General features: G+C 39.4%; 1 protein-coding gene across 1 annotated transcript; it reads right to left on the bottom strand.

Moving 5' to 3' along the window:
• Positions 1-4,327: 4,327 nt before the first annotated feature.
• Positions 4,328-13,632, bottom strand: GJA1 (gap junction protein alpha 1). Its single transcript, XM_058835953.1, has 2 exons — positions 13,375-13,632; positions 4,328-7,404 (listed from the first exon to the last, which is right to left on the bottom strand). The coding sequence occupies exon 2, from the start codon at positions 7,386-7,388 to the stop codon at positions 6,243-6,245; it is 1,146 nt and encodes a 381-aa protein (XP_058691936.1). The 5' UTR covers positions 7,389-7,404; positions 13,375-13,632; the 3' UTR covers positions 4,328-6,242.
• Between the last annotated feature and the right edge of the window lie 8,767 nt (positions 13,633-22,399).

Below are 22,399 nucleotides of genomic sequence, written 5' to 3'. Positions count from 1 at the left end.
AATACTACCGAGAATAGCATGCAAATATGGTCATTAGGGATGGTCTGAACTTTTCCAGAACAACTTCAATTTTGAGCCAAGGTACTTCAGCCTTCAAAGGCAACAAACTCTGTGACTCAGCAGAAGCTGAGACTGAAAAGGCCTGTTTCAGCAAGGACCAGTGGTTTTCAGATTGAAGTATCCAGAGGATTTTCTAATGCCTTAAACTATTTTCCACGTTGCTCTTCTATTGAGCTAGTTGCAGACATGCAAAAGAAAACTACTACCTATTCCTGATTGCAATATTTTGTTATCAACCGTGATGGCATTTATTTATATATTTGTGTCTGCTTCTGTTTTCCAGTATGGAACTTAGATGGAAAAAGAAGGAGGGGAGGAGGATGCAAACACCCCTACCCAAGCAAAGTTCCCAGACAAACTGCTCAGGTGTTTGGGATATGAAAAACTTTCTAACAAGGATGAGGAGAGACAAAATTAAGATTTCACCCCCCCAGCTGCCTAACCCAGAAGAGTTAGATACGTGTTATATATTCATGCATCACACTCCTTTATGTAATCCTGCATAAATTTGACATGGACATAATGTAAATGTATTTCATTACATTTACAGAATTCGTGTCTCTTTGTAAAAAATACAAACCTTTAGACTACTTTTCATAAATTTGCCTCTAGACCAAGTTACAGTAAAAACACAGTGTGAGGAAATAGTATGATTACACATATTTAAGTAGTCACCATCCAAGATTTTGTAGCTTATACTCATCAGCTTTCCCCCTGCAGTTACATAAATGAAAATTAAATGTCATAATATATCTTTCTGGGTACAATCTGTTTATGTTTGATGTTGAAAAGAACTTTAGCATTGATTTAAATGACTGAAATCCTGGAACTCGCGAGCATTTTCTGTCAGTTCTAATGGGAAGCATGTCACTGTGGTCTAGGCTTGTTTCAAGGAGCAATTTAAATGTCTGAACATTTTCCCTTTTATACTGGTCTAAGCTCACATGTCTTTTTTTGCGCAAATTTCCTCAGCACAGCAGCAGAGACCTTTTTAAGTGATGGGTGAGGCCACAATCCCCAAAAAACCATTACTTTTCACCAGTGACTCCCTTGGCTGACTCCCGACAGTGTATTACTAACCCAATACAGGCTGTCCCAGATTCTCAGCCTCCAGCTCCCAGCACTCAGCTTCTCCAGCACTTACAAGGAGTTAATGAAAAACAAACAATGTAAAAACATGTCTGCCTTTGTCCAAGGTGCTTTTGCATTGTGAATGCCAGAAAACTAGGAAGCCAGATACAGCATTTTAGCTACCAGGCAGAAGGAGTGAGGGCAGCCATTTTAGAGAAGGCTGGTTTTACCACATTACTGACCAGCTGGATCTATTTAAACTGTTTATATTCATGGTATCCATTGATAATGCTCAACATGTTTGCATCCACATCATCTGTATTGCTTCATAGAGTCTTTGGTAGTGCTCCAAGTTAGGAAGTATTAAGATAAGTTGAAGACAAGCATTCTTCTTTGTTTTTGTTTTTTCTCTTTGTGTCTATCAAAATACCTTTTAAATAGGAACAGGAACAAATAAGCTCTTCCTGTTTCAATCTAGTGATGTGCTAGCATCATGTAATTTACATTTGACACACTTTTCCAGGACTGGCAGAGTCTGGGTGTGAATATATCCTTGGGCACAGTCAAAAGCACATGATTTAAGTCAGGGAAAGGAAGTCATCTCTTTGCAGAGCTGATTTTGCAGCCCCATGTTTCTGGAGCCATTATGTTAGATAGAAAAAGTTAAAATAAAATGGAGGACACTCAAATAGTTTCATGCAACTGAGGCAGATGATACATCTAGATAGTGATGTCTCAGACGTGACTTATGTTTCTGACCTTATTGTCTATGCTGACAGTAGAAATGAAAGTAATGTAAGGAGTAGCACCGTATCATCAAAGGACTGAATTTTTGCCAGAGAAATCCTCCAGGGCCATCCACCCCACCTCTGTCATCTGAATTCTTTGGCAGATCTAACTGCAAATGGCTGGAGAAGCATGACTTCTCATGGGCAGCGTGCAAAGTCAAGGTATCTTCAAGGAGATTATGGTAAATCAGACAATTTGAATAATACAGCACAATAAAAAGGTATGTCAAACTCAGTCGAACACTCAGTCCTGCTAGGTTTGGATTAAGAGTAAATAGAAAGGCAAAATTCTACAGGAGGAAGATAAATCCTGTTTTGTTCCTTATTTTGTTTAAATTCTTGAAAAGGGAGCAGTGATAATCATGAAGGAATTACAAAAAGAATTAAAAGCAGCTCTGTCTCAGAAGAATAGAAACAGACACCACCAAAACTAGAGAAGGTTTTGATCTGACATACTCAGAAGTCTGGATTAAACACTGAAGTTAACCTCAGAACTCCTACACATGACTTGAAAAACCCTACTCCTTACATCACTAATTATTTCTCTGTTTTAATCAATTACAAGCTGTAGAGAAAGTCTGAGGGAAAGACAGTATGGTGGTAGTGCACAGCTGAGCCAGTGTGCTACTGCTGCTGCAGACAGACGTGGGAGATGTAGTTCTGGACCAGTGACACAATTGCATTGCTTAAAAATGATGGATTTCAGTGGGTGAGACAGGTACGCTCACATAATTTGTTCCAGTTCTCAAACTGTTACTGTAGTTTCCACTTTAAATATGGAAATCGAGTTTCTAAATGAGGAGATAACCTTCAGCGTGTGCTGTATTTAAAACATCTTGAAATTACACGATATGCATATACATTTTAGGCTGTCTGCAACTTTTCCTTCTAACTTTACTTTTTAAAAACATTTCAGATTACTGGGACAGGGTGGAGTCCTTAAGATGATTTGCCTTTTTTGCAAAACACAAAACATAAACACAATTTTAAAATAATTAACAGGATGTGAATCTGGGTTTTATGTTTTTAATTACCTTCAGAGATTGTATTTTTGCATCTTTTCCAGTTTGAAATCAATATCTAACATATCCTTCTAGAAGGGCTGAGAAGTGTGTGCTGGCAAGCTTATATTGTGTCATCTGCAGACAAGACAAATGCTGCTATCCCAGATGCACTGGGAGAAAGAGCTCAAGAACTAGATGAATGGCACACAAAATTATGATGACTTTGAAGTGTGCAATAAATGCCATCCACAGAAATGTATCTAGGTGTGAGAAATGGCCTCTGGGATGTCTTTACCCTACATGTGCACGCGCATGCATTACCACCAAAAAAAAAACTACTCAGAGAGCCTTGCCACTGAAGCACTAAATTATTTCAGTTGTCCAAGATGCCCCATGGGCCATACCTGACAATCAGCCTGTCTAGGAGACACTACATTTTATCTCAGGGTGAGTCCTTCTCTGAATGGCTCAGTGTCCACCTTTCCAAAGGCATGATCCCTACAAAATGCTTGGAATGCCCTTCCGTTTGCACAGACAAACTAGGACAAGCCGGCTTAAATATGACTCACTGTTATTATTTAAGGAAAACTTCAAGGAGTCATTCCTTGTGCTGGTACTTTTGCAGTATCTCTCAGAGCTGTGAACCAACTATCACTGACCTGCTTTTTCCCCATCTTCACTAATAAGAAGGGGAAGAATTTGGACTTAAAATAACAAGCAAATTTGAAAGAAAAAACTTTTATGATAATCACATGATGATTACATTTTGATTTTTCAAATAAAAAGAGTTGAACCACTTTACATCTAGAGTCCAATCCTGAAAAGCTAAGCACTGTATGACTTTATTAGTGATGGGGACGTAAAGGGTGAAGCAGGAGAGGCAATATGCAAAATCCCAGCCTTATGAATATCAGTACCTTTCTCCTCCTAATGAGTTTGAAGAAATGAGGTTTTAATTTCAGAAATTGAAACTGACTGTCATTTGAGCAATCTGATGTCATGGGGAAATGTAAACATGATGCAATGATTTCATAATGTTAAATCTAAGCCATATATAAAAATTGCTTGAAAAATTGTGTGACAATCTCTTAGTCCTGTCATTTTTCTAATAGTTTGCAAATAAATATACATTTTCTGAGAATCCTGGCAAGATTTGTTCATGCTGAACATTACTTTGTTTCAGGAGTGGCAGAGACAATGCTTGTTTTTCCAGTTGTGAGGGTGTCTGAATGTGGTCCTGCGGAATTTCAGTTCAAAGCAAATCCAGATGGATTAAATAAAGGATGCTTCTGAAATGCAGAGTGACTGGGGAAAAATGAACAAGGGAGGAATGAGTTTGAATTATCAGACTGAAACTAAAGTTATATATGAACATATGAAACAGTAAAAGACAATTAGAAAATGTATTTATACTAAATTAAAACTTTATTGACTAATGTTCTCCAGACAACATGATCTGACAAACTATGGTTGCATACATGCAATGAAGTTGAAGACAACAGTAGTTTAACATGGAATGTCAAACAAATTAATATAATGTATTAAATGAAACAATTTATCTGTGTTGCTGCAAAATGAAACCAAGTTACGTATTTCCTTGGTCAATCTGTGTTCAGCTAGGAGGCTATGCATTTGAAGAAACTGGTAGATTTCTTTAGCATATATTTCAAATAAATTAGGTAGAATTGTACTCTTGAAAAATCCTTTCAACTTCACTTGCATTTCAAACATAATCTAACTGTAAACACTAAAGTTGCTAGAGCCATCTAGAAAGACCTAACTGTCAAACTCAGTGGACATTGCAGTTCAGTAAATGTGAATATTGAGAACAAGAAAAATACCAGTTACTGCAAAAGCCATTTAGGCATATTTTATTATTAATCCAGCACAAAGCACTTCTTCTAAGTTTCTCACATAAAAGACTAAAGCTTGCTTACAGTACTACATCTTCTATCATTCAAGCATCATTATTACTTATCAAGGGAGATTGGCTAGATGACCTAATGGGTTTTTTCCACCCCTAACTTCTACAAAAGAGAATCATTCATGCCAGCAAGAACATGGTTCGCTACATCTTGGGCTTGATCCTGCAGATTTGTTGAGGCAAAACTCCCAACAACTTTAAAGAGAGATTTTCCAGAGCAAGATATCCAGGATTAGGCCCTTTAGATTTTTTTATTTTTAAAATAGCATCCATTTAGGATACATGGAAAATATTTTATAGAATTAAAAAAATATAACAACGTGTGCTTCACTTACATTGAAGGAACCAGAGAATGTAAACACCATAGTGGCCCACATCTTCAAAACATCCATGAGAAAGTGTCAACTGCAAGTAACCTGTGTGCGTTTATTTCTCAGCCTATGCTTCTGAGGGTGTTTTGTGTATACTTTTACCTCCACATCCACACACAAACGTACACCCTTAGTACACATAAAGGTGTGATAACATTTACTAAAGGCAGTTGCTTGCTTGTCTTGATGCTTAAATCTGCAAGTGGCAGCAAACTGTTTTTAATAATACTATAGAGACTTGACATAAGTAGCAGGACACAAGTATTGCTGTGGGCAAGACTGTGTCGTGCCTGGTTCCACATGTGTGGAGCCATCCCACTTACGCACATCACAAAATACACCTGCATGAAGAGCTGGAAGAGCAGGTGACCAAAATATTTCTTGGTGGGCCATGCCTGAAATTTGAATTGAATGACTCAAAGACTGTAAATTGTCCTCACAGGAGCCTTCCAACAATCTGGAGGACCATATAGAAAAGTTTACCTTCAAAGTGCACTTTCTAAGAATGGAATGTTCTTGACAGGGAAATGATCAGAGGCAATCCTGGACTTTTTTGTGTGTTGAATAAGAAAAGATGTTTTCATCTTCAGGTAGCACTTCACCCTGACAAATGTGAGTTCAGTTATTACTGGGTTTTAGTATTACAGAAGATTCTTTAGAAACGAACATGATAGTACACACATACACATACACTCAGATATTTACAGCCTTTCTAGAAAAACAGCCCTTTACCTTAGTACTACCTATCTTTTTTCCTTTTTTTTTAGTATTTAAATTCTTTAAACCAGCTACATTAAATACCAATGTGTACTGTACCACCCCACACCAACCCCACACCCCCCAAAGAACCAGCAAGTATTTTAAAAGTTTGTTTGCTTGTTTTGCTTTTTTTTTTTTTCTTTATGATTGTTAAAATCTCCTGCTTGAGACTGTTAAGTACCACCTCCACTGGAACAAGATCAGCACTGACGGCACCTTCCAATGCACGTCGTTTCATAGTTGAGCAAGTACTGCATCAAGAAGCTTAGATCTCCAGGTCGTCAGGTCGAGGCCTGCTGCTGGCTCGGCTGCTGGCTCTGCTGGGAGGCCTCTGGTCCACAATGGTGAGGGGCTGCAGCTCATGTCCTGACGCCAGTTTTTTCGTGTTCTGGTGCTCATCGGAGAAGTCGAAGGGCTGGGCGTGGGAGTTGGAGATGGTGCTGCCAGCCTGCCCCATTCTGTTCTGCTCCGCACTGTAGTTGGCCCAGTTTTGCTCGCTGGCTTGCTTATTGTAGTTACGACAGGAGGAATTGTTCCTGTCTCCAGTAACAAGCTTGTACCCTGGGGGAGACATGGGAGACAAGGGGGCAGTTGGTGACGAGCAGCCATTGTAATAAGCGTACTTGGGGGAGCCACAGTCCTTGGAAGGGCTCATGGCACCGCTGTGGGAGTAGGGGTCGGTTTTCCCTTTCACACGATCCTTGACACCCTTGAAGAACACGTAAAAAAGCTCAATGATGTTCAAGGCAAGAGACACCAAGGACACCACCAGCATGAAGAGGATGAAGATGGTTTTCTCAGTTGGACGGGAGAGGAAACAGTCCACTCTGTGCGGGCATGGGTCTCGCTCACAGGTGTAGATGGCATTCAGGCTAAACCCATAAATGTACCACTGTATCAGCAAGAAAGCCACCTCGAAGACAGATTTAAACAGGATGCTGATGATATAAGTACGGAGCAGTCCCCCACGCATCTTCACTTTGCCGTGCTCTTCGATCCCATACTTGAATTTCTTAATTTCTATTTGCTTAAGATGCATATCCACATTCACACCATCATTTGCGACCACCTTAAGCTCTTCTTCTCTTTTGTTCAGCTTCTCTTCTTTCCTCATTACATAGAACACATGTGCCAGGTACAAAAGTGTAGGTACAGACACAAATATGATCTGCAGAACCCAAAAGCGTACATGGGAGATGGGAAAGGACTTGTCATAGCAGACGTTCTCGCAACCAGGCTGTTGAGTGTTACACCGGAATGCAGACTGTTCATCTCCCCAAGCAGATTCGACTGCTGTTCCCAGTAGCAAGATTCGGAAAATGAAGAGGACAGACAACCACACTTTCCCTCCTGCAGTAGAATAGGCTTGAACTTTGTCAAGAAGTTTTCCTAAGGCACTCCAATCACCCATCTTCGCAGGATGCTAGCTAAACAAGGACACAAAGGAAAGAAATAGCAAGGATTAAGTCAGAGCTTTAATACCTTTGATACACTGAATCACTGATCACTGCTAATAGAGCAGCGGTGTCAGCTTTGTTGTAACTAATGTATTTTTCACAATCTGAGGAGAAACTGGAGTTTTAGTTAATCTGCAGGTGAAACAGGCAGTCATGGAAACTGAAAAGACAAAGTAACATATAATGTCTCAGAGCACAATCAAAAAAGTTCCTGATTTCACTCCAGTTTTCACGAAGTCCATGATAACCTCAGTGTTACTGACCACTGCTCAGCTTCCTTGATGGCAGCCTCTGTTCAATGACCTACACCTCCCTCAGGTAAAAAAGAGCTGTGACACACAGCTGAAGCAGGGTGTGGAACTAAGTATTAGCACTGCCTAAATATGCTAGGAATATATAAAAGATTTCGCAGTTTCAGTGTGGATTGAACAGTCACTGTGATTTTTATATTCATTCTTTCAGATACTAAAAAAGCAAACCACAGTATAACCGAAATACAATAGGTTACCTTAAGTTAGTATGAGGGTCAAATACCTAAAATTCTACCTTTGCAAAATACATGCAGTTTTTTCCTACACAGCAATATTAAACTGAGCTCCTGATATCATGTCATAGCATGTAATACATTTAAGAGTATAGTTCCTAATGACACCAGGTTTATACTCTACTCAACTTCAGAGAAAGTGTTTGCTGTCTAAATTAAGCTTATACATTAGTATTTGCATGACAAAGATCAAAGAAAGCATTCTTTAACTATAGTTTTATGAAGGAATGAAAAATACCAAATACATAAAACACAGCTAAGATCATGTTACCATATTGGAGGAACTAGTTTCCTGTTAATCTGTGATTTGTTTAATTCATTGGAGTTTCAGGTTTGTGTTTGCATCTTTTTGTATTTAAATTCCTTCTTTGTTTTGAAAGGAAAAGATTTAGCAAGGAAAAAAAGGTAAATATGCTCTGTTTGTAAGGCGACTCCTGGCTTGCAGTTTGCATTCCAAGTGTTGAACACTGCAAGCTTAAAGTGCCTTTCCTGACTTGAGTTTTAAAGCGCTCGTTTCTGGGACACAGGCAGCTTCTCAGGATATCTGGAAATACACAGGATGACACAAAACAAATGAAATAGTTTGCTTGATGTTCTAGATGCCTAGGAAAAGCTAATTTCACTATAGATTTTTATCAATTGGAGAATGGCAATCCTATAAAAAAACTTACATTTTAACTTGCCCGACATGAAAAAGCATGAAATCACATGAAATCAGGGACTTAAAAGGAAAAACATTCATGAAGTTTCCCTTTTAATGTGAACGCTGCTGGGCATAGATATTTGTTCCATGGATGCTGAGTAATCCCTTCCTGGTGTTAACAGTTTTGATAATGTCCAAATTATTTCCTCCCCACTGCATCATGGATATATTCCCTAGTGAAGGTCATTTATAGAATATGTGCTTTTTGGATAATTCATAAAATAGGAAATTTTAGCACCAAGGAGACTTGCTTTCAAGAAGCAGTGAGTCACTGGGAACATGATTATAAATCTGGCAAGCTCAAACATAACAATAGATGCCAAATAAAAACACACCATGCCTGCCACCGAGTCTGAGAGAGTAATGGGAGACGAGTGTTTAAAGTACTCGCTCTGATAGCTCTGAGATGCCAATTATCTTTGAACCCCTGAAAAATAACCCAGGGCCATTTCTTCAGTCTGCCTAAACAGCTGGATCTGAAGATCAGCCACTGCAGCCTGTTGACCCTTCCTCACGTAATTAGCTCCTCTCATTAATGAAGCCCCATCAAGGAATCAGGCCTACTTCAAACTTTTAAAACTGGAAGCCTCTACCGGGAGGAGCACACAGAGCATGTTTGTCTCTGACACATCTCCTCAGTCATCGTCAGCTTCCATCCTTCCCAGAAAAAGTGAGTTTGTCTTTTTGGGCTGGAGTGGCAGAGAAGGAGTCAGGCAGAGAAGTGTGGAGATCCCTGGAAAGGCTAGAATGAAATGTGACCACGTTCCTCCTCAGGCAGGGATTGTTAAAACAGAGAACAGCCTGTAACTATACAACACGTGAAGTTTGTTTTAAAGGCGAGCTATTTGCTCCATGTCCTAGAATCACAAGTGTACAGAAGGAGCCTTTTTCAAGTAAAAGCTTCTTGATTTAATTAGTCAGCTTTCCAGTGACTAGAAACTATTGGGTTAACAGACTTTCCTCAGACTCAACATACTTTTTTTTACTGTCTAAATGTTATTTCAGATTGAAAGCCTGATTAAGAAAACAGAGGATATGTTATTTCTAGGCAGTTATGTGTTGTTTGTTTTCTAATTACACTCCTCTCTGGTTCATTAATGCAATATGATTTACTTCAGCTTTGACCTACTTAATCCCACACCTGCAATATTCAGAGAATTTACTACCTATTTTTTAATTTGCTTCAGCATGCAAAATTGCTAAGTTTCATTTGTGTCCGCTGGCAATATAAACTCCAGGAGGAAACATTCCATGCTTGAATTACTCATACATAGTTCTGAAAAGCAACTTTTTAAAAAAGAGATCAGTTACATGCTAGCCTTTGCCAGTGATAAAAAACCCCACATCAATTCAAAACATTGTACTGTTAATCAGATAACCTTGTGGTGGCACAAATATATTATTCCTTTTCTTAAGTGGATTCCATTGCTTTATGAAACACAGTACTTTGCTTTGTTGTAGAGAAAATTCATTCATCGGATCTAACTTGTTTACTTTCAGGGCACTGAAAGACCAGTTTTATTAACTGATTACAAGTCTGTTTACCAGGTATAAAGAAAAAGGTTTTGAAACAAGCAGGTACTTAAGTATTCTAGCTTTGTAAGCAGTTTGAAATGGTTGGCAGACAACCTTTAAAAATAGGTCTTTGGCGTTCTGGACTTCAGCTTGTTTTAACACTTCCAAATACCTTAAGTGAGTCCACTGAATGACACAGGCTGGACTATTTGATTGATACAAACTTAGTACTTTGGAGTTTACGGAGATGGCTGATGATGAGTACGTGCAATTCATGAGTTCCTACTGATTAATACTTTACAGGATCATAACCTTCTCTGAGGCAGACTAATGCTGGCCTAGGATTAAAATATAGCAGTCTTTAAAAGATGGATTTCTTCCAGGTCCTACTGTGTGTGGGTAAAGGCAGGGAAAAAAAATCCATAGAGCAGCAGGAGATCTGACAGCATTCATCTGCACTGGTTTAGGATGACCACATATATAAGACATCTGATTTGTAAGCCACAATTAAGAAATTCTAGAACTATTTTTTATGGACGGCATTCATCATGTCATCTGGTTCATATTTTCCAAGAAGAATAATGCAAACTCAGTGCTGTGGTAATGTCCTAGGTCTGACTACAGTGTTAGAAGGTCACATGCTAGTGGATGGAAGAGCAGCAAGCGTTAGAGCGGGTTCTAAAATATGTACAGCTGAAGTAGCTGGGAAACAGGCCATAGCTTTGGTTTTCCAACTTCTTCTATCTTTTTATTTGTGCTCACACACACCTAGACAACAGAAGAGAAGGCCCTGGACCCTGAACATAAATCAGCTCGAGTATTTCCCAAAAGTAACATGCCTCACAGAGAAAGCAGCTGAGATGCGCAACCCATTGGGTTTGGACCTGTTGGAACAGGGAAGGCTAGCTTTCCGAAATATTATAAAAATAAGCAAACACCTTGCAGACATTCCCTTGGGAAGGCGTATTTCATATACAGGTCTGCAGATGAGCTTCAGTCCATTTCATCCACAAAGGTTACTCACAAAATGGTTGCAGTAACTCAAAGTGTCACAACTGTGGTTTTTCCTTTGTCTGCCTGTACTGCTGGTGGCCAGTCACTACCAGATCTACCCCATAGCCTCTGCCTCTCCCATCTTGTACTCTCCACACCTAATTTAATTTAAAAGCTTATTTACAAAAGCAACTGTAAGCACTTTCTTGGACATTCTCTAGTTGTACAAGTCAGGTCTATCTTCCGTGTTAACATTCAGATTTCATCCCTCTCCTGACTCATTTTGAAATTAAGGGAAGGAACACTGAATTCCCTGAGGGGGCCTCAGGTCCTCTGATGTTCCTGTTTTTGAGGATCTTGAAATCTGGATGTCTAAATACATAAGTGACACAAACAACAGCCCAGGTGCCTCTACACGAGACAAATTCAGTGAGTAACATGGGAAGGAGATACCAGGCATTGGGGGAAAGAGAGCAATGAAACAGATGTGTTGCTCAATGTCCTCTAACCTTCCCCATACCCACAGGAATCCTTGGCCCTGGCTCATTGCAGAGACAAATAAAATTAATCTCTTGGGCTTGCATAATATGAGAGCTGAGATAACTTTAGAATGTTGAATCTGTCTGTGCCCCTGTGTGTATAAGCATTCAGTTTTATGTCACAGATCAAATCCCTTGTGTCCATCCCTCTCTTTCCTCTCCTGATCCCAGCCTGCTCCTTGCCTTTATCCCGTTCGAATGCTTGTTAGGTATCGTGGGTCAGCGCCAGTGTTTGGCTTTGAAGTTTCTGAAGGAAACACTTCAGTAAACATCCCAAAGACTAGAGGCTTAAATTCTGCCGCGTAGTGTGCTGTCCAGATGTTAAAATGGCAGGATGAAAGCTTCACGCAAGTCCTCTAACTCGCTCCCTATGCGCACACACACAGGGACATCAGGCGAAAGGTGTCCCTATCCCATTTGTGTGCTCATTACCAGGCTTTTTGCCATAACTACAAAAATGAAAAGGAAATCCTCAGAGGCAATATACTGCTTCATGAGGCTTGTTGGTTATCTCAAGGCAAAATATGAGGACACATATAAGCACACAATATTCTTGTTCTTGTGTTACTCGATAAGATAGTCTCTGCTTTGTCTGTCTTTCAGCTGAAGACTCTTTTTTCTCCTTCCTCGTGCTGCTTTTCAACTACTGGCGAGCAGCAGGCAACAACTGCTACGAGGAATCACTCCAAGTCTCACAACATGAATAGGTTTTTAGTTCTCCAAGAGATGCTGCTCAAGTATTTTTTCCTCTGCATTTTGACAATTAAGTCTTCGAGGTATCACACAGGGAAAGTGTCATATAGGGATTATGAACGGTCCTTCCTAGACAACTTGCACTTATATCTACCCAAGACTTTCAGACATTGCCAACGTGGTAAGGCATATCATGATATCCCACATTCCTCCTCCAAAATCCCTTACTGAGGTTGCTAAAACAGAGTAACTATATACAAACCAGGTTAAAAATCCATAACCCGTGTCTGGATTTTATCACATCTATTTTAAAAGAAAAGGGAAAAAACCACTTATCAGGAAGACCACGTGAAAGTCACCCCTTCAGTAACTGCAGGGTTTAAACAGGACACCTAATTAAGAAGCTTGCTCTGCTCAAACTATCAGGCATCAAAATCAGGATTTCCATATGAAAGCAAAACGTGTGGGGAAGGAATGGGACAAATCCAAGGCAAGGTCTCCCTGTTACCAACTTCTGATGCAGTTTTGGTACTGCAGAGGAGAGTGAAGCGCACCTCGGCTTTTTCTTTAAAGGAGCTCAGCCCGAGAGCAGGGGAGGGGAGAGATCGCTTGTTGCAGCTGCAACTCCGCAGCTCTGCTCCGCACTCAGAACTTCCCCGCAATTCCTCCTCCGGCTGAACAAGGCTACAAGTTGTAAAAGTACAGCACTTCTAGAAATGTACAGAATTGTGACTAAAGAAAGCAAACAATTCCTCCAAGCTGGAACTTAGCACTTTAAGGGAATCTACGCTGTTCAGAGATGTGTGTTTTTAAACAAGTTCAATCCTCAACGCAGTAACACAGAATTCTTAGGGAGGGGGGAAAAAAAGGAAAAATAAAAAAGAAAAGAAGTGTTTTCAGGAAAAAAAAAAAAGTATACACAAAATGATGAAAAAGGAAAACTTTCAACTTACCCTTGCTGATCAGCAGTGAAAATGGATCAGAGCACTTCTTTGGAGGGTTAAACTAAAATGGAAGAGCACGTTCAGGCACTCAGACCTGTCTATTTAAACTTTAAAAGTCTACTGCTGTTTTGTATTTTTCATCCTTCCTTCCCCACTAATGAAAGAAAAGTGCTGATACCTCGTAAAAGTTTTTTCTAACTTGGAACACTGGGAGAGCTTTTAACAAGTTTTCAAGCCTCTGACTGTGCGAGAGGAGGGGAGAGGGAGGGGAGAGGGAGGGGAGGCAGCGGGGGGGCAGCCCGGGAGGAGGGGCGCTCTGCCGGCGGAGAGCTGGGGGAGGAGGAGGAGGAGGAGGAGGAGGAGGGAGAGGATTGAAGGCGCAGCAAAAAAGCAGCCGGAGAGCGCTGAAGTGCACTCTTGCTGATGTAACAAAACAAATACACGGGCAGTCAGCAGCCGCCCCACAGCCCCCGGTCACTGGGGCACCTGGGTGGCACGGTGACCGGATCTGGGCTCGCCGCAGACAGATGCAACAAGTTGGCTGCCTGGTCTGCGCCAGGAGTTTCACTGCAGGGAAAGGCAGAAACGCGGGGAAAGGCATTAATGGTAACCAGCGGGGACCTTCTGAATGCTGGGGCTGCTGTCTTCTGGCCACCGCTCAGGAGAGGAAGCCCTCCCAAGCCCTCTCTGCTTTTTTTCTTGTGAACACAGCCTTGTTTACTGAGGTCAATTTCCTTTACGTGCACACATGAAAGTACACACCAGGAGTAGCGTGTTTATTTCCACAGTAGATACACATCACATATTTTTTTACTATTATTTGTGTGTGCGTGTGTGCATATGTCCCTCCCACGGGAGAAATGAAGAAATTATCTCACATTCCAGGAAACTCTTTCCAAGAAACTTCAGAAAATAAAGCATAGTACAGAGAATCAGGCTTCAATAATGAGAAATGTTCTTGATAATTTTTGAACACATTCTACAGAATAAGAGCATGCTTCAAAACTGATCTACGCAATTGGAAGGAAACTAGATTGGCTTTGCTCCTGCCTAGACCCTGGTTAAATGCTCCTTGAAAAATGCCTTGTTTGTAGAAGAGAGATTAATTTATTTCTCTATGTTAAGCCCCTCAAACGTTGTTAGGAATTGGTCTTGTCCTTGTTCATGTCATGGAGTATTAGTTGTTGTGTGGGGCTTCTTAAGAGCTTCTCTCGAAGTTCCCGATCAGGTAGCTCTCCATGAAGTTTCACACTTTGGGTTGTACCAGGCTCACTTGGGTTTCAACTTGTGTTATTCTCAAGAGCTATTTCTGGGCTCAGTACCACGGATAAGCATTTTTTGCTCTTTGAAGGGGAGAAGTTCAATAATAGGTATGGAGCTATTCCCAGATAAATGTCCTCTTTATGGTTTATTTTTGAAATAATGAAAGTTACACTCTGCAACACAACCTAGATATTACTGCTATTTTTTCACAGATCTTCCCTACTGTTTTTCACCCAGATCTCTCCAGAGAAGAGAAGTAAGAAAATATCTTTGTAGAAATATACTCAGCAGGGAGCTTTGAAGTGAGGAGCTAAACATACCCCAGCTAAACACTGGTTCTTGCTCCGGAGCAGTTAATAGCAGCCCACACTGCCTCCTGTTTGACAAAAAGAGCTAGTACACTACAATGCACGCCTTCCATTCCCCTTCTTCCAGCTGCAGACGGAGACAACTGGTTTGCTCATTTTCCTCTCTTTCCTTTGATAGTGGCTCTTAGTTTGTTAGTTTTGACTTTTTTTTTTTTTCCCCTCTTGTTTTTACAGTTGTCCAAGCCATATGGCAGAAACAAATTTCATGTTTTCTGGAGGTAGTTTTCAGGTTGCCTTTTCTCATCACATTAAGGGAGAATTGGAGCTTTGTGCCTCACAGACTGTGGGCCCTTCTTCTTGAGAATGGATAAATTGTAATATACAAACCATAGCGTTTCATTCTCTACCTGACTGTGGTATAGACAGTGAGCAAAGTACACGTAGTACTCCTGCTACTGTCTGTAAAACACTGGTTATTCTGGAGCAAAGTGTAAAACTCTGTCAGTGTGACTATGTGTGTCAACGTTGAGACACAGAGGACATTTTGGATGTTGTGTATGTTTGTCCTGAAAAAATTGCCCCTTAGGAAAGCAGAATTATGCCAAGAATAAACCCTTGAATTATAACATACAAAACTATCGTTCCCTGTTGAAGCTGGCAAGATCACAAGATCACAGGGTCCAGCTTGCCTGATCTTGCATTTTCCCATTATCTTCCAGTATAGGCTTTGCAGTTTTTCAAACATTATAGTTCTGAAGGAAGGAAGAAGTATTTCTTCACTTAAATAAAAAAAACCCCAGTATTTGTGAGAAGCCCAGCAAACATAAAACCCCATTTGAAAAACTAAAACGTGTACGTTAGTAACAAGGGAAGAATGGTTTTGCAGCCATATTTAGCATAGGGCTTGGTTTTGCTTTGGCATTTTCTATGTGCAAAAAGGAGAAATTTTACAAGTCTCCACCACGATACTGTGTAGAATTAGGAAGGACTGTTGCCTGTCCTGATAAGAATTACTGGGAAATGTCTCTTAGAATTTGGAAATATTTCTGCACGATCACATTTTACAGCCAATTACCAAAACATATAAAGCTTGTACTGATGCAATGATCTACCATTTCACAAGGTTACAAGAAAATCTCACATTCATTTGTCTTGCAATGGAAACAATTGTTTCAGATGGAACAAATATCCTCACACACAACCCTTCTTCAGCTGAAACTGTGCTCAACAGGAAATCACAGCAGTGTCAGTTCTGAGATATTTTCAAATATGTTCATAATTATGGACTAAGAGAGGGGTAAGAAGATCACAGTTGGGTTTGAAGCCTTGAATTGTAGATGGCAGATTCTTTTCACTTAAAAAAAAGACAAATATTTTGGGGCATTGAACTGTCTGGGAACTCTCTTGCCATCCATTGATATTTTGCCTTTTGGAGAAAGCAGCAGTGTCTTGGCAGTGCAAGGACTCCAGAACCTGCTTGCCTTTGGTTTGGCAGGCTGCAGCACAATGTGTAAGAGCACAGTTGCACTGCAACCCAGGTGCAGTGCTGGAGTCCAGGCTCTGCCAAGTGTATCTCTGAGGCTGAACCTCAGGGTGACCTCTGCATCCACTCTCTGCTGAATCCTTAGCAAAATCAGTGAAATAGTTCAGAGCTCACACTGCCCACTGCTGCTGCTTTTCTATGAAGACTTACCAAAGAGAACCAAAATTTGGATTATTTAATATTTCCAGCTTTTAGCACATATTCTTGGTTATTACAGAACTCACTCCACTGTTTTCTTTGTAGTTATTACCTTAACACAAGCGCAGCATTTTATTAAAAAACCTTCTTTTCCTCATATTTCTTCCAAATAATCCCTCAATAATATTTGAGCAATCTGATTCACTAGAAAAGCCCTAGTGAATGTTTCATTTGGAAAGCTATCCAGTTCTTTGACCATAACCAAATCTCCCATGGATACCACTGCAGTTCATGGTCTACTTCCAATTAAACATGTCTGTAGTTTGTGGAGCTCTTAAAATTAATCATATGCCTTCACTTGTTTTCAATTTGCTTGCAAAAATCACTTCCCAGTACTTCCATGCATGGCACTGTCCTCGTCCTGTGTAATTTGGGAGAGGAATCCACAGAACAAGTAACATGAGCTGAATATACAGTAAATGAAGATTAATATACACAGGCAGTGCAGATTTTCTTGGGTGCTTTCAAGGTAGCTGTGCAGTCACACACGTCTGTGGACGGCACATAACCTTTGGCAGGTTTTCAGTGATATCCCTTCTCACACATTTGGCTTTGAAGACAAAACTGTGAACAATGCGTGGCCCTGTTTCATGCCCTATGGAGGCAGAGCTTTTCAGAACATCCAAGGAACAATAACGTGGTATTTTATGATTACCTAAGCACAGAAATGTGCAGACTAATGCTTTTTTTTTTTTTTTTTTTTTTACTCTGTGGGTTGTTTTTTTTCGCTTGTTTAAGGAATTTACGTCATGTAGAAATACAACTCACCTTTGAAGTAGCTGACCACAGTGCTTGCACATTTTTTCAGCTGGGGTGACTGGGTTGGAGCCCACTGATGCGCTCAGCACACCCTTGAGTCTATGAAACACAGCCATATCCACCCCCTGCCCCAAGTTTCAAAGGGTCATTGTTCAAAACAGGCAGTTAAAGGCAATTGTCATCCTTCAGAGAGGTATCTGGTCTCACTTGGGTGGTACAGTGCATAGTCTATAAGAATATCTTCCCATAATTTTAAGGACAGTAATAATAAAAGGAGGATAATCACAAGACTGCCTCTTAGTGAGTTCACCTTCCATTCCTTGTTGAAACTGGTCTCTCAGATTAATTCGATTCAAAGCTAGATATTTCCCAGTGAAAAAGAAGTCTTAGTCAGCATAAGACAGATTTTGCTCTTACTGCCTGCAAAAGAAAATAATTGCTATTTTAAAATAGACCCTGCTGTAAAAAACAGCAGACTGAAGCACCTAAAATGAAAGTGAGAAGTTTTCTATGACAGATGCCATTACATCAGAGCCCACCCTAGAGAATGATCACCATTCTCCGGAAATACATTGCACTGTTGTACAGTCATCCGTCTACAATCTCAGAGTGTTTTATAAATATCGTTATAGAAGTAGTTACATTACAGTAAGTTCTTTTATGGACTTGGAAAGTTTGTCATGGAGAATATCAGCAGCTCTTCTGAGTCATAGACAGCGTGTGGCTCAACCAGAACGAGAAGAAAAATTTCTTAATGCCAGGATCCATCCATTAAGCCCCAAATTATTCTGATTTGTTCTCTAGTTGCATTTTGGAATATCAGCTAGGAGGACAAACTACTAGGTGCGAGTTTCTTTTTAAAATTTATGAGGATCACAAAGAAGGAAATTAAAGTGCTCAAAACTTGAGGTGATTATTTTCTTTCTGTTCTTTGTGGTGGTCGGTGCTTGTCACTTCTTACCACTAAGGTCTCACCACAACTTCATGGAGATACTCAGCTTGCTCACTTTCACATGCTATGTTTAGAAATATTAATTCACTCCTGTGTTACTGATGGAAAAAGGGAGAAGGCTAATACTTGAAGGCTCAGATGCTCTTCAGCTGTGCCAAGAAACTTCTAAACCTCATTAAAGACAGCTTAAACACCAGAAAAGTTGGTCTGAAAAGGATTTATCCCAAGATTGTAACTGATTCCAATCAATACATCCTCTGAACTAGTTGCCCCTCCAGAAACACTAGAATAATATTCAAACAAAGATTGAGTATGAGTTCACAGATCCTTATGAATCTGGCTCCACCTTCTGTACACAGTGAAAATAAACATGAAATATATCGGATCTTGAATGCCCCGTAATATTTTTGTTTATTTTTTTATTTCACATCAAAAAATCCAGCAGTGAGATGGTCTTACAGTATTTTTTGAGCTTTTGTTTCTCTCTTTTGATAGTGGTGAAGTTTCCATGTCCTTTGGTCCCAAAGGATGGGAGATTTTAAAAACAAATATGGCGATTCCATGTTTTCAAACCATAGAGTAACAGAGTAAAAGTAACATTGTCTTTCACAAAATTGTCTTTAAATTCTTCAGGAGGTCTGGAAATTATGTAATATATTGACAGTGAAATAATAGAAAATTTCAGGATCAGTATTGACACTGTCTGCTATTTAGTTTTATGGGTAATCTCACAGAAGACAATAAATTTGCACACATAAAGTATTATCCAGCAATATAAATAAAGTATTTTATAAAAAAAAATAAAACCAACCTACAAAATAGCAATCTTCACAAATGAAAGAAAACCAGAGTAGGTAAGTCCCCAAAATTACTACCCAGGTGAAAATACTTTTGTATCTTTATTGATGAAAAGATTATTTATTATAAAAAAAAAAAAAAAAAGCAGCTGTCCCATGATCATTTGGCTTTGGATGTTTAGAATAAGTGAGATGTTTTGACATAATTCTAATACTTTTTATCCAGGATTTACAAACAGCAACTGCCTTTCTATGGAAGTCTGAGAAGTCTTGTAGAGATTGATGAGTTTTCCACATGTGGCTGAACTGAGGAACAGAGAGTTTGGCTACTTTCAGAGGAGTAAAGAGGAAATGGGTGAGCTCCCTTCCCTCAAGAAACCATTTCTTTTAATTTTGACTTTTGGTCTTATTTAAACAATTGCATATTCACTCATCATTTGAGTAAATTTATTAGTGTGCAGCACTGCGTTTTACTAACAGAACAATATTTTTACATTTAACTAGGCAATATCTTTGGTTACAGTGAATTAAACTGAGCTGCTTCAGTATTTAAATAAGGATTGACTAAAAGGACTTTTTATCTAGAACATCAAAATGAACATTTTTTTATTGGTAGTCTACACACTGATATTTAGAAAAAAGTCCCTCTTTATGCTCAGTTCCTATATAGAAGGAAACTAGAATCAATATTTTATAGGCTCTGTTATTAAGTCATGCATTAGAATAACATGTGTTAATCACATTATAACTGTAACTGTTTGGGTTTTTTTTTATTCTTCACAAGATAAGAGAATGCTTTTGGGAATTCTCTTCCTGTAGATACAATTATTTTTAGATTGACATGTGGCTTCATTCACATTTCACTGAGTGACTCTGCTCACTCACCTGCAGTCATTTATTTTGAAGTCTCCTCCCCGCATGACTGCCAAAGAAACAAAGAGGCTTAGCTTTCCTCTCACTTCAAGAGGGTTTTTGCCTGCAGAAAAGTGAAATTTAATGTCATCTGAGAGAAAGGGCCTGAAGCACACTATTTAAAAAAAATTCTGAAAATCAAAGGCAGAGTGAGTGAGAAGTTCCTGGCTGAAAGAGAGAGGTGCACTCACTGGGTTTCTTGAAAGCACCACAAGGGTGTTTGAGGACATGAACATTTCAAGGTTTCCCACTCATTTCCCCTAGACTGCTCTGCTGCCATTTGCTGTACAACTGCATATATGTTGGACAGAGTCACCTGAGGAGCATAATTGCTTCTTTCTTTTGGCAGCCTGCAGGATTAGTGGTGTTGTGGACATGAAAGGGTCTGCAAAGAGCTAAATGTCAAGAAATTCTACATAAAAGCAAAGTAAAAATTAGTAATAGGGTTGACTGCTGGTAAAAACACAAATTGATTTAAAATATACTACTAATTAAAGGGTTCTCATAAGAACAGCTTTGGGAAAACAACTGGAAAATTAATCTACTGGAATTAGCAGTTTCTGTTATAAGATTTTCCCAGGAGGGAATCTTCCTGTATAATCCATGAGTCATTTTCTTAGGCAGTAAAGAACATCAGGCCCAGAAATCTGCTTTGAATTTAAATGTGTGTACATTCATTAATTTAATTTCTCAGGAATTTTTAGATTAACTGAACTGAAAGAGAAATGTAGTCAAGTTACACAGTGTATCAGTAATTTAATGACTTGTACAAATGATGCATAAAGAATATAAGAATCCCTGGCTCCACAGCTTAGGCTGGGAACTGCTCATTAGTTACTACCAGCACTGTTCAGCAAACATGAACATAGGTGCATAAGGGAAGACATCACATAAAAAATAACAATGGCTTTCAGTTATTAAACTTTAATACAAAGTACATTGTATGAAAAGCATTCTAAAAGCATGTTCAATAATGTGAGAAAAATTAGTTGTAATGTACTGAGCATTAAATGAAGGGTTTTCTTTTACATGTCAAATTTGAATAGTAAAACCCAACAGCTTTACTACTTTCTGAGGCTGTATTCAAAATAAACAACTCTCAATTACATGCCATAAAAACTGACACTGGTGTATTATGCAAAAATGTAGTTCTTGCACACTTCATCACAATAAACTCCAAATGGGTACTAATAATCTCAGACTTTTCCATATGTACAGGATATTTTTAGAAGATGGAATGTAAGAATTAAATCAGTATTCTCACAACCAAGGTTATATCTGGCAAATTCTGTCTAAAATCTAAGTGAAAAATGGTAGACAATGCCTGTAAGATGTTATCTCCTATAAAAAAAAAGTCCTTACATAGTAGCATATTAATGGTGACCTAGTGTTGTCAGCAGTGAGGATGAGAATGAATACAGGATTTTGGTCCTAGTATGGATATGGAAAACTGGGGCACATAAGTCCTAGTTTCTGGTCCAGCTTCCTTTTTCCAGTGATTACCAAGCTCTGGAAAAGCACAGACACCTGCAGAGCTCAGGAAGCACTCAACTCACCCACAACCACCCCACACTGTGCTGCCCAGAGCCCCCTCCCATCCTTGCTCTGACCAAAACCCCAAAATGCCCAAAGTGCTCCTACCTCTCTCCCCAGAAAGGCCCTGTTTCACCCCATATTATCTGAAACAGCCCAGGATGAGCTGCCATGTGGGGCTCCTCACACCATCCTGTTCTTCCTGGATGAGGCTGCTAGTGATTCTGCTACTGCTGCTGAGATTTTTGCTAATTATTTAGTGATCAGAACATTTTCTCCCAAAGTGGTAAACTTACTTGCAAGCCATGCTGAGACTGTAGAATTCAAAAAAGTATCTTTAGCTTTCAAAGCTACTGCTTTAACTATAAAAACCGAGGAGAACTGAAGAAAAAACGATATATCCTTTATTCCTGTTGAGAAAGCTGCACTGTTTTGAAAAAATATGGCAACAGGGCTGTGGTTTAGCACTGGACTTGCCCATGCTGGATTTATGCTTGGACTCAATAAAGGTCTTTTCCAACCTTAATAATTCTAAGAGGTTGGAACCAGATGATTTTTATGGTCCCTTCCAGCCCAAACCATTCTATGATTATATGAAAAAGAATTGAAAAATTTAGTAACATGAGAAATAATTGAGAAAAAGAAGTTTTTTTCTTAACATCTCTTTCAAAAATAGTCCTAAAAATGGGATAAGAATTCATAACACAATGTTAAAGAAAGTAAATTTATTTCTGTCATTTTCAGATGATTACAACACAAGTGGATACAA

Source organism: Poecile atricapillus, chromosome 3, assembly GCF_030490865.1.
Source record: "Poecile atricapillus isolate bPoeAtr1 chromosome 3, bPoeAtr1.hap1, whole genome shotgun sequence".
NCBI lineage: Eukaryota > Metazoa > Chordata > Aves > Passeriformes > Paridae > Poecile > Poecile atricapillus.
This window is presented reverse-complemented; position numbering and strand designations above follow the sequence as displayed.

Coding starts and splice junctions, on each gene's coding strand:
- GJA1 (XM_058835953.1), bottom strand. CDS start 7,388: ATGGGTGATTGGAGTGCCTTAGGAAAACTTCTTGACAAAGTTCAAGCC.